Raw genomic sequence first — 15417 nt, 5'->3', positions numbered from 1 at the left:
CTTGGTCCTGAAATACTCTATCTCGGTGTAGATGTTGCACTTATTTATCTTGCTAATGCTAACAAAAGTGGTGCAGATCGTATTGGTAATGCAGATGCAGGTTATTTATCCGATACCCATAAAGCTCGATCTCAAACCGGCAAGCAGGGAGTGAATATGATTGAGATCAGTGATTCATTCGAGAAATATGTGGGTTGGAATGTGATAAAAGACCCACAATATTATACGGAGACAATGTTTCATGCATAGCACTATTAAAGGGAGGATTTATAAAAGGAGATAGAACGAAGAACATTTCACCAGAATTATTCTACATACATGATCTTCAGGAAAATTGTGACATTGATGTGCATCAAATTAGTTCAAGTGACAATCCAGCAGATTGTCTTTACCAACATCAATTTTTGAGAATACAGTATACAAGATTGGAATGCGGAGACTCAAATATTTGAAATAAGGTTTTCTTCAGGGGGAGTAAAATGCGCGCTGTACTCTTTTCCCCTTACTAATGTTTTTCCCACATGATTTTCCTTATAAGGTTTTTAATGAGACAGCCAACAATGCGTATTACTAAATATGTGTACTCTTTTTCCTTCACTAGGATTTTTTTCCCACGTGGTTTTTCCTAGTAAGGTATTAATGAGGCACATTATCTTTTAATGAACATCCAAGAGGGAGTGTTATAAATATATTATATTATGGATGTTCATTTAGTACTCCGTTGTAAATAAGCTTCCTGAAGAAGCTTATCCATATGGGACTCCACCGTAAATATGTTTATCTATTTAAGTACTCTATTGGAAATAAGCTTCCTGAAGAAGCTTATCACTTCGGTACCCGGTTATGGATAAAAATTACCCCCGGTAGAAGATTATCCATACCGGGTATAATAAACTTATCCTTTCAGTACCCAGTTATGGATAAACATTACCCCCGGTAGAAGATTATCCCCGGTAGAAGATTATCCATACCGGATATAATAAGTTTATCCTTTCAGTACTCCGTTATGGATAAACATTACCCCCGGTAGAAGATTATCTATACCGGGTATAATAAGCTTATCCTTTCAGTACTCCGTTATGGATAAACATTGCTCTCAATAGAAGATTATCCATATTTGGTATAGTAGCAGCTTACACAACAACTTCCTTTCTTCTATAAATAGAAGAGATTTTAGTTAATTATGTACATCAGTTTGAATTCGAATAATATATCAGTTTCTCTCTATACTTGTCTTTACTTTACAGTCTTTGTTTTATAACAATACCCTCATTTGTAATGATTAATAAAGACGTGAAAACCATCAGCAAAACCGACCTTAGCTCAGTTGGTAGAGCGGAGGACTGTAGTCGGGTAATAAAAGCCCACAGCTAATCCTTAGGTCACTGGTTCGAATCCGGTAGGTCGGATCCTCTTTTTTATTTTTAAATTTCATTTTCAACGATTTTTTTGGTTCCACTTTACTTCCCCCACGCCGGCGCATTTTAGCAGTTCTTAACTTAACGTGCACACAAAGCTCAACAAATTAGCAGTAGCAAAACTTAGCGCAAAATTCAGCTAAAACGTCGATCGGTCGGCTTATACTATATCTGATTCAAAGCGAAAATCAAGCGAAACAGTTTTTAATGGTAAGTACTTTCATTTCGAGAAAAAAGGGGTAAAATTCGAAATATACTGTGTATTTTAGGGATTTGATCATATTAACATTCTTCAATTCAATTCTACTTTCTTGAGTAAATGTGTGTTTGTTTGTAGAGAATTGAGCTGCGTTTTAATTAATTCATGTTATTTACTAGCTCAATTGATTTAGATCCAGGATTTCTGTGTGTATATGTATTTTTAAATTTCATTTTCAACGATTTTTTTGGTTCCACTTTACTTCCCCCACGCCGGCGCATTTTAGCAGTTCTTAACTTAACGTGCACACAAAGCTCAACAAATTAGCAGTAGCAAAACTTAGCGCAAAATTCAGCTAAAACGTCGATCGGTCGGCTTATACTATATCTGATTCAAAGCGAAAATCAAGCGAAACAGTTTTTAATGGTAAGTACTTTCATTTCGAGAAAAAAGGGGTAAAATTCGAAATATACTGTGTATTTTAGGGATTTGATCATATTAACATTCTTCAATTCAATTCTACTTTCTTGAGTAAATGTGTGTTTGTTTGTAGAGAATTGAGCTGCGTTTTAATTAATTCATGTTATTTACTAGCTCAATTGATTTAGATCCAGGATTTCTGTGTGTATATGTGTGTGTGTGTGTATGTGGTTACGTTGTGCAAAATGCAGAGTAGTTATTGTTTTTTGATTAATTTGCAGGCAAATTCCTTACGATTGTATTTAACATGCATAAGAAACACGCTCGAAGCAGCTATGTGTCTTCAGGTAATGTAGCATTTTTAACTATCATAAGAATTTTTTGCAGCTTTGTAAAATTTTTGATTTTTTTTTAAAAGTTAGAATCATAGTTGAGTCCTTCTAATTGTTCTGTTTAACTTGCATTATTGTTGGCCTAAGATGTAATGTTTGAGGTTCGTGCACTGAGATATGATGGGAAGTGTTAGCTTGAGACGATTACAAGCATTATGATGTGATAGTTCGGGTGATTGGGAGGCAAGTTGAGTGTTTCTGCACTGCTAGGATGTTTTATTTACACTTATAAGTTTTAGTTTCTCGGTATTCATTATATATGCTTGTATTAGAGAGTCCACATGCCACTACTAGCAGTCCTTCCACTTCCACCCCCATTCCCGAAGAAAAATTATTCTGAACTCTGCATTCTGAATTCCCGTTGTATTGTTATCATGATTCTTTGACTGCCTCCTCTTCATACTTGTTATATGTTCCACTAACTAGCTTGGGACGAGGGTAGTTGTAGTATGTCATTTCAACCACACATGTTATTTGTTCAGCCAATCAATTTATTGAATTTGACATATTTTGACACTTCTCAAAAAGCTTTTTATTTCCGTCATGGTTTTAACATAAAAGTGCAAAGCTGTTAGTACTTTTAAGCCCCTTGGACCATTTCCTCAGCAAATTTGATGTCTTAGTTACTCTATATCTGTCTTAGATAATCTGTTTTCGACATTGTGGTTGCAGAATTTCCCATGCCAAGAAGTAGAGAGGCATAACAAACCAGAGGTTGAACTAAAGTATGACTTCATGCTGCCATCACATTTTACTCAAAGTTACTTAATGATGCTGGTTAAATTCCATATTCTGTCTCTTGGGTGGTTCATCAAATGGATTTGCAGTAGGCGGCTTCCTATAAACCAGAAGAACCCCATACATATTCTTTTCACCTATAATATGGCTAGAATCTTAAAGAATTTTTTTGACATGAATGAACATATCATTTTTGCAGCAGAATTTTGATATTCTACCAAAAAGCAGAAATTTGATATTCTACTGGACTGCTATTTCTTTATGTAGACAATGCGATGTTTCATCTCTCTACCAAATGCTATTCATTTACCTGCCAAACATGTGTACTAAAATAGTAATGTTTTCTCATTTTGTATGTTCTCCAGGACAAGCCCAGAACTTCTTCTTAATCCTGTAAGAACTGTTTGATATTCTTAACTTTTATACGATTTTTGAAGATATCTGCTGGGTACAATAGATTTTCGTGTTCCCGTGGTTTGCCCATCTGTTCTTAGTACAATCCTTGCAAGCCTAAACTACATGTTTTTATGGCTCGGTAGTAAGTGCAGTTAAGGTTTTTGAAAGTATGATGGCGTTATTCGTAAAATTTTTGAAGTTCTAAGAGAGTTCTCGCTTTAAATTTTTTTAAACTTCTCTCTCGTGATTAGCTACTTGTTCAAAGCTTGTTTCCGAGGTGTCTTTCTTAGATGCCAACACGTTGTCGATGAGTCGCTTTAAAGATGTAACAAGTTGTCCAAGTTGGTTGGGAACTCTAGCACGTCATAGATTAGGTCATCTAGTAGCACTGATGCAAGTTGCAACATTAATTCATTATATTTGCCATTAGAAAAAGGTTAAGTTTGAGAAAGACCAAGAGAGACCTTGCTCTGTCCTTTTTGGCATGGTAAACATGTTCTCCATGACAAGGTAGGAAGAATTAATCAATAATTCAGGTGCAAACTTTTTTGTAATGTAACAGAACCCTTCGTAATTGCATACTGATTCATCTGATGCTATGATACTACTAAATCTGTTAACATGACTGGTGGGCCGTGTCAGTTTTTAAGTTTGAGAAAGACCAAGAGAGACCTTGCTCTGTCCTCCTTTAGGTGTATAAGAATGAATTTTAGTTCTCATTTCTGTTTGTGCACCCGCAGTGGTTTGTTTGTATGCTTCTTTGTTATTGATTGCTGTTTTCTGCCATAATGATTTAAATTTAGCATGAGTTATAAGTCTCTGAGTAAAGATTATTCATTTACGTCCAACACTAGAAGTACACGTTCTTAATTAAACCTCTAATGTGGTCCTCTGTCTATACTTGATTTTCATGTGACAAAGAATTTTAATAGCTGCATGTCTTATATCAATCTATTTAATTTTTCCCAATGTACCAATTCACAGGTTTTGATTTGTAGAAATGAGGCTGAACGGTGCTTGATTGAAACATCTATTAATTCCTTGCGCATAAGTCTAAAGGTAGGTTTGCTTTGCTATTACATGTATTGATTAGGTGCATGCTGTCTAAAGCTGCGCATATGCCATATTTATGCTTTTGTTCTTATAGAGTAGAATACATTATGGTACCTTGAACCATATTTCTCTAGTTATACATCTGCTTGTCTACGCTAAAGGCCATTTGCTAAGTATTCATCAGCAGTCCAGATCTTTCTTTCTAGTTCCATATGTTGCAGACTGGAATATGTGTCTAATCATTAGTGTGTTGTATTTCAACAAGAAGGTAAATCAAAATTTGGGATTTGCCTATCAATTTATTGCAAGACCATGTTCCTCCAGGAACTCATATAGCCTGACATCTGCGTGCAGCTTGCAATGCCTTTTTAAATGAATCCAGCTAACATTTTGGATTCTTAGCTAAACTACTGATTGTGCTGGACGGGGGTAGAAACTGTATTAGTTCCGGAATTAAGTAGACTTCACAAGGAATTATAGGATTCTGGATCTTGATAATCACTTAAAAAAAAGTTTAAGCTCCTCATGTGTGATTAATGCTGCAGGTGAAACAGTCAGATGAACTTGAAAATATACTAACGAAGAAGTTCCTTAGGTTTTTGTCTATGAGAGCAGAAGCATTTCAGGTGTTAAGGAGAAAGCCAGTTCAGGTTTGTATCTCTCCTCTTCTCATGGAAATGGTAACAATATTTAAAAATCCTCTTATCCTGGATTAGGTTTTCTGTTAACTCCTTGTAACTGATTCCATGCTTTGGCATGTTCTGTAGTTCTGTATGCTAAATTTTGTAGTTATGTTTGGCGGAACTTGAACGTCCAATTTATTTCCCGTCCTTTTTTTTCCGTTTGCTCTCTTCTGCGTCTACTCACCATTTGTTCATAGTTTGAATATGTCTAGTTTTTGGTACAAATTTTCCTAGTAATGTTATTATCGACCTATTCCACCAATGGTAACATGGTGGCAACTTGGGAATGGAGCTATTACTGAATATGGAAGGTGGCTGTAAAGTCTGAAAGCATAATTAAGCTTTCTGGGATCTGGACTTGCTTCTAGTGCAATGCTTTGGGACTGATTACTTTTATTTCTCATTCTCAGCAAGTTGACAAAGGCCTTTAAGATTTACTTTTCTTTACTTGTGTTGGGGGAGGGTTTGTGAAAGCAGATGTCAAATACCCCTATTTAGCCATTTTCTTACGGGGGCTGGGGTTTAAACACTTACAAAATGTCAGTTGCTCAACCTGCAAAAGGATGGGAAGATGTCGATTGAGTACAATACTAAGAGATATCGGTACATTTGCTGCTTTATGGGACGCCTTCTTATTTGTTTACAACATTTATGTGATTGCTTCTCAGGCTTGGTTGAGACAAACATTTGTTTAGTTTTGATGTATTCATGTATTAGCCTAGACGGAGAGTAGCAATGTCTTGGAAGAAGCAGCTTTGTAGTATGCTCAAGTTTTTCCTGAATAAATTAAAGCATCTACCTAGTCTAAAAGGCTACCTGTTGGACATAGGTTGAAAATATTTGACATGTTTCACAAATGGTTGAATGAACCTTTTTAGGTGTTATGTAAATGACTTGTTTCTTTATTAAAAAAGGTAAATAACTTGTTTCTTGACCAACTTTTAGTCATCTGAATTCTGATGGGCGCATTATGTTTCAGGGCTACGACATTAGTTTTCTCATTACAAATTATCATTGTGAAGAGATGCAGAAGCAGAAGCTTATTGATTTCATAGTGCAATTCATGGAGGTACACTTATTGATTCCCATACTTCCGAGGATAAAGTAGCAGGAAAACCTATGCATCAATCATTTACGTAACTTATTGATATTTATTCAAAGAGTTTTGTGAATCTCTGCTTGAAATTGCAGGATATCGATAAGGAGATCAGTGAACTGAAACTATCAGTGAACACCCGAGGGAGGCTTGTTGCTACTGAGTTTCTAAAGCAATTCATTTGATATTTCTTTTTTCTTTGTTTATTCTCTGTTTTCTTCTTATGGCAACTAGAATATGTATTCTCTTCTCTTTTTTTTTTCTCCTCTACTTGAAGCTACATATTACAGAAATTCTCTTTTGTATTGCATCAATGAGTTCCCTTTTCCTTAACTCATGTCAGGAAATGGCATTTGGCTCGGCCCTTCTCCGGACCCCGTCCATAGCAGAAGCTTAGTGCACCGGGCTATCATGTCAGGAGATGGCAGAGTGAATACTCAGTCATTGTAGTGCTAAGTTGCTTTGCTTATGTTGGTTAATCTAAACTTTTAGTTGACATCTGAATTTCTAATTTCTTGTATGTCACCAAAGTTACAAACACTCTGATATTTAACATTAGATTCTGACAGATGGATGCAAAAGCAAAGATTTTTTTAAAGTTACCTAAAGTAACTAGCTGCTGCTTACTGACATTAAATAAAGGATTATAAAATGTTAGATTGACTGATCCGACCTTTCTAAAAAAAAGGGTTTTTTCTATCAGCTTCTATTCTTCTGGTTCTAGATTCTATGTTTTATTCTTATGGCATTTTTTTTTTTGTATATTAATGATCCATAACTTCGTATCATAAAAGAACATCGTATCTAGGAATGCACGATGGCTTTGGTGACCAAAGGACGTAAATAACAAAAGTAAAATAGTTTGAAATATATAAGAAATACATAAAACATATAAAACGTTATATAAATTGAAACAGATGGAGTAATAACATTTGGATATCTGATGTAAGAAATAATTAGTTGAATGTGATTTAACTCTAAAACTAGTCAAATTAACTTCCGTAGAGTAAAGGTGTCAAAGATATGAAACGAGTCGTTATTTCTTCTAGAAAATAACATTAAGAAAATGGATAACCCATAATTTATTAGTCCTTACAACATACTTACTAGTATATAGTATTATAAAATAAAATAAAATTAAAGGAGGACAGATGAGGATGTGACGGTTGTGCACTGTAGCATGTTGGTTACACTGTCAAGTGCCGACAAATTCAGGACTGACTACACCATGTGCTTGAAAAAAGGTGTAGGTTAATTTAGTATTACGTTTTTGTGTTGCCATCATGATTCTGACTTATATTATTTCCTTTTAACTTTTTTTTGTTCTGTCTAATTACTCTGCATTATTTTAAATTTTTTATAGAGCTATCAACTCCTCTGCGAAATGATTTGTGTATGTCGCGACTATTAATTAATGATTTTAAGTTTCATGTACCGGTAGCAATAGTCATTTTAGATATGACAAGACAGCTCTGCTATGACATATGTTTCAAAAAAATATGTAAAGTAATTATAGGTAAATATTTTAATAATTATTATTCCTCTGTTCCAATTATGTATCATATCTTCTTTTTTGGTATGTCCCAAAAAAAATATGTCATATATTTTTATTTAGAAATAATTTAACTTTAATAAGATGATTTATAATCATATGAATAATTAAATTATATAATTATTTATTTTTAAAACCCATTGTCGAGCCTATATTAATTGAGACGGAGGGAGTAAAAAGAGAATTTAGTACTATTCCATTTTAGAAAAAATCTTTTTGATCTGACAAGAGTATGTGGGATGTCAAACGTCACTGGTGGCGCCAGTTACCCAACCCCCATTTGCTCTCTCTCTGATCTGGCACCACAGTGAAGAAGAAAGAAGAAAGAAAAATAAAATCTTGGAAACAACAGTGAAAGCTCCATCTTAACATCTCAGCTGAATTTATCTAAGCTGCTGCTGTTTAACTGCACTTACCCTTTTTAATGGCTGTGAGTTCTTGATCTATTTCTCTTTTGCATTTTGATAAATTTTAAGCTGAAATGATTGTATATTCTGTGGAATGTTTGTTTTGCTAAAAAATGGTTTCTTTATAAATTTTATGGAAGTTTTGGGAGTTGAAAATGATAATCTTGATTTAATAGCTTAATGGGTCAGAGGGGTAGTTGATTGGTTCAGCTTAGTCATGTTGAAGCTGGACTTGATTTGATTCTTGGTGTTGAAATTAACTTGATTTTTGTAAATGGGAGGGTACAATTAAGTGCTTATGTGTATTTTGTGGAGTTCTAGTGAAATCCACAAAAAAAATTAGCAACTTTTGAGGTTTCTTCTCCCCTCCCCACCCCCCCCTTCGCCCCACATATATAGTACTTTATCCATTCCAATATATGTGATGTTATTTGATTGTGCACGAAATTTAAGAAAGAAAGATTTTTGAATCTTATGGTCTAGAACAAGCTATAGAAATGGAAAGTGAATTGTTAAGCTGGATCCATATCTAACAAGCTACAACTAAGAAATTTAGTGTTGGTCTGAGTTTTTAACGTTAGTTGGATTACTAAAAGCGCGTAATGTGGATCTTCCCTAAAGAAAAGTGATTGTAGAAGGGCATTTCAGTTTTGGATTTTTGCGGAATAATACTTTTAAAGCTAGATTGTTGAGCACTTGAGCTAGATTTTTGGGACTATATAAAGATCTGTTAATCTTGTAAAGAGACCAAATGTAATGAGAATGGATAGAGGAATGTAAAAGACTGCAAAGCCGTCTTTTAGCTTTTTCACTGTGCTGCAATTATTGGAATTTCATAAGTTGTAGAACTAAGTGCAATTTATGCACTTTCTTCAAGTCTGAGAAGTAATGCTGTCGTTAAGCAGATTGTCACTTGGTGATACCATGAAGCTATTGTTAAACATCGTGGAATCATTTAGAGTGTATTATGCATCTTAGAAACTTAGTTGGGTGACTCTTATCCACTCAACTGATTTCTGTCAGCTGGAGCGTGGAGTCTCTATAGGCTAGGTTGACCCATAAACATTAGCCTTCCTTATTTTGCTTCGATTCTCTGGCAAATGCAAATAGAGTACAGACTGAAGTAAAACCAGATTTATGTGTTGCACGGTACTGACCTTTTCTCAAGCTCTTATCCATCTTTTATTAGATGATTGATAGTATTAGTGATACTGAAAGTTGACATGCATTGTGGTGTTAAAACGAGCAGTCTTGCTTATCTCTGAATGCAAACATCTCATCCCTGCCTGTTTTATTTGGTTGTTTCTGCTTTGTCTCTCCAGTTTACTATTCAGTACTAAGATTAGTTAGTAGGCAATAGGCAAAAGGCAGCATACAAATTATAGTTGTTTACTTCTTGTAGACATGATTGTGACATTACCGTTTTCCATGTACTGGTTCTTGAGGCAAATGGGGATTAAGTGTGGCCTTGAACTAAGCAAATCGTTTCTAAGGGTTTTATCACATATTTAGAGTCCTTGGGAATTCTCATGTTTGGTAACACCAGGACCGTAAAAGTGATCGTCCCCTATGCTTCCAGTTGAGTTTAAGGCACCTAAGCTAGTGAGTTTTTGATGCTAAAGAGTAAACATAAGTTCCATAAAAGCCTAATTCTTGAGTGATTCCATGTGGCATTATATTATAAATGTTAAGCTAAGTATTCCACTACGGCGTAATGTAAGTTATCTGCTTTGCTCTAGGAATCATGGTTCTTTTTACAATTAATTTTCTACTTCTTCTCCGTGTTCCAATATCAATTCTTTTCATATCACATATAGTTTAGTATATCTTTGGATGGATGCATTTGGGACTTTAGTTGGTTCGACTCTTCCCATCTTCTTTTATTTTTTCCTTTTGTTTTTATTCCAAAGAATGATGTTTAGATGTTGGAAGATGAGCATTTTCTCTACAATTTTTGTTCCATTGCACCTGCTAAACCAGATTAACCCTGTGTGATCATCTCTAGGTCTTTACTTGTGCTTATTTTACCAAAGGAAAAGTAGAGGCGTTCTTTTCTATACAGGAAACTCGCCTTTACTTGAGTTTATTTTACCACGTCATAAAGACATGTTTTGTGTTACACTTTCTCTATTTTTCTTAATTTTTACTTGCATATCTAATTAAATGGAGGTTGGGCTCTAAGCTACACTTGCCTAGAAGCTCGAATGCAACATGAATGTGGTTTGCATATTCTTGCAGAAGCACTCACAAGTACCAAAATTTGGCAACTGGGAGAACGACGAAGATGTTGCCTATACTACCTATTTTGAGAATGCTAGTAAGGGTAAGAAAGGCAGTAAAATGAATCCAAATGATCCTCAGGATCCTGAGGCAGAAGTAAAAGGTCAAAATGGAAGAGATGCAGTACGATCAAAAGATGAGCGTTTTTCCAGGAGAGATGATGTAGAATCGCGGAAATCAATTGACTCCCCATTGCACCCAGATACTATGGGTCAAAAAGCTCCAACTTGCTCATCTCCACAACGATATGGTGTGAAATCTGTAGGCAACAAGTCAGAATCAGAAACAATGAAGGGTGCGGAAATCCCAACAGCAAGGCATGAACGTCGGCCAAGTAGAGAAGAGTATCTGAGGAGACCTACTGATTCCCCAATGCTCAATGAGAACACGGGGAGAAGAACTCCTATGGAATCACCTCATCATCGCTATGGCGGCTTAAGTGGTGGTGCTACACCTAAGCGGGCCTCTCAGCAAAGTGGGGGACCTGATCGCAGCATTGAGCACTCTCCGCTGCATACACATTCCCAGGGAAGGGTTGGAGGCAAAGGTGGTGCAGTTTCCTCCCCGTCGTGGGAAAGAAAGGTTTCATCTGAAGGTAGTCAAGGCCTGGCTCCCTCTACACCTGGAAGATCCCGTCTAAGATCAGTTACGAAAGGTGATGACATGGTATGTCTTTTTGTCATTTTCTTGCTGTCTACATCCAGGACAAGTATGATTATTAAGACACTTCTGCAGCAATAAACGTAGGTCCCTCGCCAAACTCGTATAAGAAAACAGATGAAATATATTCCTGTTCTCTATAATTGTTGTGAATTAGTCCAAGAGCACTTGTAGCAAGGAAAAATAAAAGGTCTTCCTTTATGATGGCATTATTTATGATGCAACTCTTTTTCTTTTCGCGGCGACTACTGATTAGCTTTCTGATGGGCGAACTTCATTTCCAAACCTTCATGATTGGTTATTTTACACTACTTTCCTATTTTACTTTTCCACCGACTTTGGGAAGAATGTGTAAGCTTACTTCCAAATAAAAAAGAAAAGAAATCCAAGGAAAAGGAAAAAGAAAAAGGTAAGGAAACCTATTCCGTAAAAAAGGGGTGCCTCTAGGACGTATTAGATTATCCCACAAGCCAATCTATCTATCTTAATGTACTCTTTGATTGTCGATCTATATGGAAACTACAAATAGGCGCATACTGCTTTGAGTCATAGGAAGAATATAACACAGTGTATTTGCAGTCTGATGACAGCCCTGCTGTTCCTAAATTTGGTGACTGGGATGAGAGTGATCCTGCATCAGCAGAAGGTTACACACAAATATTTGACAAAGTGCGAGAGGAGAAGCAGACTGGTGCAGCAAAAGTACCTGGCACGTCAACTGATACATCTTATTCCAACAGTCAGAAGCGATATGGAAATGACAGTGGAAAGGTATGTACATTTAGTTTTCTGATACGGCAAATCCCCCTCCCTTAACCCCCTCTCCAGGGGCCAGCAGTGGCTTTTCCCCATCTTAGTGACTCGAACTCCCAACCTCATTGTACGTAACTCATTCGTGTTGGACCAAGCTTTTGTTAAATATACTGCAGTCTAATTGTTTGTGAAACTCCAACACATTGTCATAGTTTTTTCGGAGATTGTTGCAACAAAAAGATAATGAATGACCTCTTACTAATCACTCTAGTAAAGTATTACTCACTTTTTTGTTTTACGTTTTGTAACCTCTCATAGCCAACTCCAACTTGCTTAGGATTGAGCCATAGTTGTGGTTTTCTAACCTCTCCTCATTGCTGTTCTTTGCAGGGATGTTTGTGCTTTCCGTGGGGTCGGAGTTGACAGTTCTGAGGATGGGAGTTAAGAAAAACACCTGGGGCATGTACCCTATTTTAAAACATAAAACTTTGGTTATGTATAGGTTTAGGTCTGGTATATATGTTGTTCATTGTGTGCTTTGGATGAGAACTCTTTTTATTTAGAAAACGACGAAGGGAAAGAAAAAACAAACAAAGAGAAATTGAAATGGACTGATAACATTCTTCTTTTTCTGGTATCCAAGTAGTTGCTGGCTTCCTTTTCATATGCAGAGTTATCATACTATTTTTACCGAGCCGAGGGTCTATTGGAAACAACCTCTTTATTTCCACGAGGTAGGTGTAAGGTCTGCGTACACACTACTCTCAGACCTCACTATGTGGGATTACACTGAGTATGTTGTTATTGTTGTTGTTGTTATCATAATATCTTGTTAATCAAGCTTTTGCTCAACTGTTGCTTGGAGTCAGAAGCATATATGCAAGAAATGGAATTGTGTGGTATTTGAATTCTGTCTCTCTCCCTATCTGCAAACTTGTGGCTTGTGCCCTTATTTGTTACAGGAAAGATTTATCTGCACCGCGGTATTTACACCAAAACAAGGATAATATTACTTGTATCTTCGACATATACTTTATCACGTAATCATGGTTAATCAATGTATATTTCTCCCTCCTATTTATGACTCAACCATGGTTAATTAATGTGGTTATGAGAATGTTTTCTTGGTTTGCTACCCTAGTAATTTTCATCTTAATGACCATGTAAAAAATTTAAATATCTAATTGAGTAAATTACACAATGCTTTGCAAAGGTATCCATTAAGCATTTTTTATTGCTATTGTACCTCTTTTATTTTTATTCAGGCTAAGAGAGTTGATTTTCAGAAGGTTGTGCGAGGATTGCAAAGTTATCCCAGGTGAGACCCTTGCAACGCAACATAGGCTCTTGGTGATGGACGTTAGTATTATGATAAGAAGGAAACAGAGGTCAGTACGAGGCCGCCCGAGGATTAGGTGGGGCGCCTTGACTAAGGTTAAAGCCCAGGAGTTGGAAGGAAGGTTGTCGGCAATGGGAGCTTGGAGAAGTAGTGGGGACGCAAACACTATGTGGTCGACGACGGCGGACTATATAAGGAAGGCGGCGAGAGAGGTGTTAGGGGTATCTTCAGGCCGCACCGGTGGCCACAAAGGAGACTGGTGGTGGAATGCAGTTGTACAAGGTAAAGTGGAAGCGAAGAAGGTGGCTTACCTGCGGTTAGTGGGGAGCACTGGAGAGGAGGAGAAGAGAGCGAACATTGCGAGATATAAGGTAGCTAGGAAGGAGGCAAAGATGGCAGTGACGGAGGCAAAGATGGCAGCTTTTGCTCGTTTGTATGAGGAACTAGGGAACAAAGGCGGGGAGAAGAAGTTACTCCGACTCGCTAAGGTGAGAGAGAGGACGGCTCGGGATTTGGACCAAGTGAGGTGCATAAAAGATGAGGACGGCAAAGTTTTGTTGGGGGATGACCAGATAAAGAGGAGATGACAGACCTACTTTCATAAACTTCTAAATGAGGAAGGGGATCAGGATATTGTACTAGGTGAATTGAGGAACGCCGACAGCCCCCATGAACTAAGTGATTGTCGGGACACTGAGGTCGATGAGGTCATGGAGGCAATGCGTAAGATGAGAAGGGGCAGAGCTACCGGACCAGATGAAATTCCGGTTGAGCTTTGGAGGTGTGTGGGTAGAGCAGGCTTGGAATGGCTTACTAAGTTGCTTAATGTTATATCCAAGACTAATAGGATGCCCGAAGAGTGGAGGTGGAGTACAATGGTCCCGTTGTATAAGAACAAAGGCGATATCCAGATCTGTAACAACTATAGGGGTATTAAATTACTAAGTCATACCATGAAAGTTTGGGAGAGAGTGGTAGAAATGAGAGTGCGAAGGACGGTGTCTATTTCAGACAATCAGTTCGGGTTCATGCCGGGGCGATCTACCACAGAAGCTATCCACCTTATTAGGAGGATGGTGGAACAATACAGGGATAAGAAGAAGGATCTCCACATGGTGTTTATCGATCTAGAGAAAGCGTACGACAGGGTTCCTAGGGAGGTCTTATGGAGATGCTTAGAGGCTAAAGGGGTCCCGGTTGCCTACATTAGGGCGATTAAGGACATGTATGATGGAGCTAAGACTCGGGTTAGGACAGCAGAAGGCGATTCAGATTATTTTCCGGTTATTACGGGGTTGCACCAAGGGTCTGCGTTCAGCCCTTTCCTATTTGCCCTGGTGATGGATGCTATAACGCATCATATTCAAGGGGAGGTGCCATGGTGCATGCTATTTGCTGATGACATAGTCCTAATCGACGAGACACGACGCGGCGTCAGCGAGAGGTTAGAGGTTTGGAGACATACCCTTGAGTCCAAAGGTTTCAGGTTGAGCATGACGAAGACGGAATACCTTGAGTGCAAATTTGGGGCAGAGCCGACGGAAGCGGGAGTGGAAGTGAGGCTTGATTCTCAAGTCATCCCTAAGAGGGGTAGTTTCAAGTACCTGGGGTCGTTTATTCAGGGGTCCGGGGAGATCGACAAGGATGTCATGCACCGTATAGGGGTGGGGTGGATGAAATGGAGGTTAGCGACGGGAGTCCTGTGTGACAAGAAAGTGCCACTGTTACTGAAAGGTAAATTTTATAGGGCAGTGGTTAGGCCTGCTATGTTGTATGGGACCGAGTGTTAGCCGGTGAAGATCTCACACATCCAGAGGATGAAAGTTGCAGAGATGAGGATGTGGAGGTGGATGTGCGGGCATACAAGGAAGGATAAGATTAGAAATGAAGATATTCGAGAGAAGGTGGGTGTGGCCCCCATGGAGGACAAGATGCGGGAAGCAAGACTTAGATGGTTCGGGCACATTCAGAGGAGGAACACTGATGCACCGGTGAGAAGGTGTGAACGACTGGCGGTGGTGGGTACAAGGA

General features: G+C 37.7%; 2 protein-coding genes and 1 non-coding gene across 4 annotated transcripts; all 3 read left to right on the top strand.

The window, feature by feature from the left end:
- Positions 1-1312: 1312 nt before the first annotated feature.
- TRNAY-GUA (transfer RNA tyrosine (anticodon GUA)) lies at positions 1313-1409 on the top strand. Its single transcript has 2 exons — positions 1313-1349; positions 1374-1409. It is a non-coding gene; the product is annotated as a tRNA-Tyr (tRNA).
- A 457-nt stretch (positions 1410-1866) lies between these two features.
- On the top strand, positions 1867-7007 carry LOC107811878 (actin-related protein 2/3 complex subunit 4). The gene is made up of 8 exons (XM_075241189.1): positions 1867-2043; positions 2319-2384; positions 3102-3154; positions 3533-3560; positions 4548-4622; positions 5162-5266; positions 6279-6368; positions 6491-7007. Exons 1-8 carry the CDS (start codon positions 2041-2043, stop codon positions 6578-6580), a joined length of 510 nt encoding a protein of 169 aa, XP_075097290.1. The 5' UTR covers positions 1867-2040; the 3' UTR covers positions 6581-7007.
- A 1145-nt stretch (positions 7008-8152) lies between these two features.
- On the top strand, positions 8153-12719 carry LOC107811869 (RPM1-interacting protein 4). 2 transcript variants are annotated; one of them, XM_016636862.2, is made up of 4 exons: positions 8153-8377; positions 10593-11300; positions 11874-12065; positions 12438-12719. In XM_016636862.2, the coding sequence occupies exons 1-4, from the start codon at positions 8372-8374 to the stop codon at positions 12468-12470; spliced, it is 939 nt and encodes a 312-aa protein (XP_016492348.1). In that variant the 5' UTR covers positions 8153-8371; the 3' UTR covers positions 12471-12719. The 2 variants fall into 2 exon arrangements, with proteins under 2 accessions (XP_016492348.1, XP_075096981.1); XM_075240880.1 differs by lacking the exon at positions 8153-8377 and adding an exon at positions 8382-9503.
- The last annotated feature ends 2698 nt before the right edge of the window (positions 12720-15417 follow it).

This window comes from Nicotiana tabacum, chromosome 20, assembly GCF_000715075.1.
Source record: "Nicotiana tabacum cultivar K326 chromosome 20, ASM71507v2, whole genome shotgun sequence".
NCBI classification, from domain to species: Eukaryota; Viridiplantae; Streptophyta; class Magnoliopsida; order Solanales; family Solanaceae; genus Nicotiana; species Nicotiana tabacum.
The sequence above is the reverse complement of the archived record's forward strand: the minus strand, read 5'-3'. Positions and strand labels throughout refer to the sequence as shown.

Coding starts and splice junctions, on each gene's coding strand:
- LOC107811878 (XM_075241189.1), top strand. Junction 3,155..3,532: donor AAACCAGAGGTTGAACTAAA/GTATGACTTCAT, acceptor TATGTTCTCCAG/GACAAGCCCAGAACTTCTTC. Junction 4,623..5,161: donor CCTTGCGCATAAGTCTAAAG/GTAGGTTTGCTT, acceptor TTAATGCTGCAG/GTGAAACAGTCAGATGAACT.
- LOC107811869 (XM_075240880.1), top strand. Junction 11,301..11,873: donor TTACGAAAGGTGATGACATG/GTATGTCTTTTT, acceptor GTGTATTTGCAG/TCTGATGACAGCCCTGCTGT. Junction 12,066..12,437: donor ATGGAAATGACAGTGGAAAG/GTATGTACATTT, acceptor TGTTCTTTGCAG/GGATGTTTGTGCTTTCCGTG.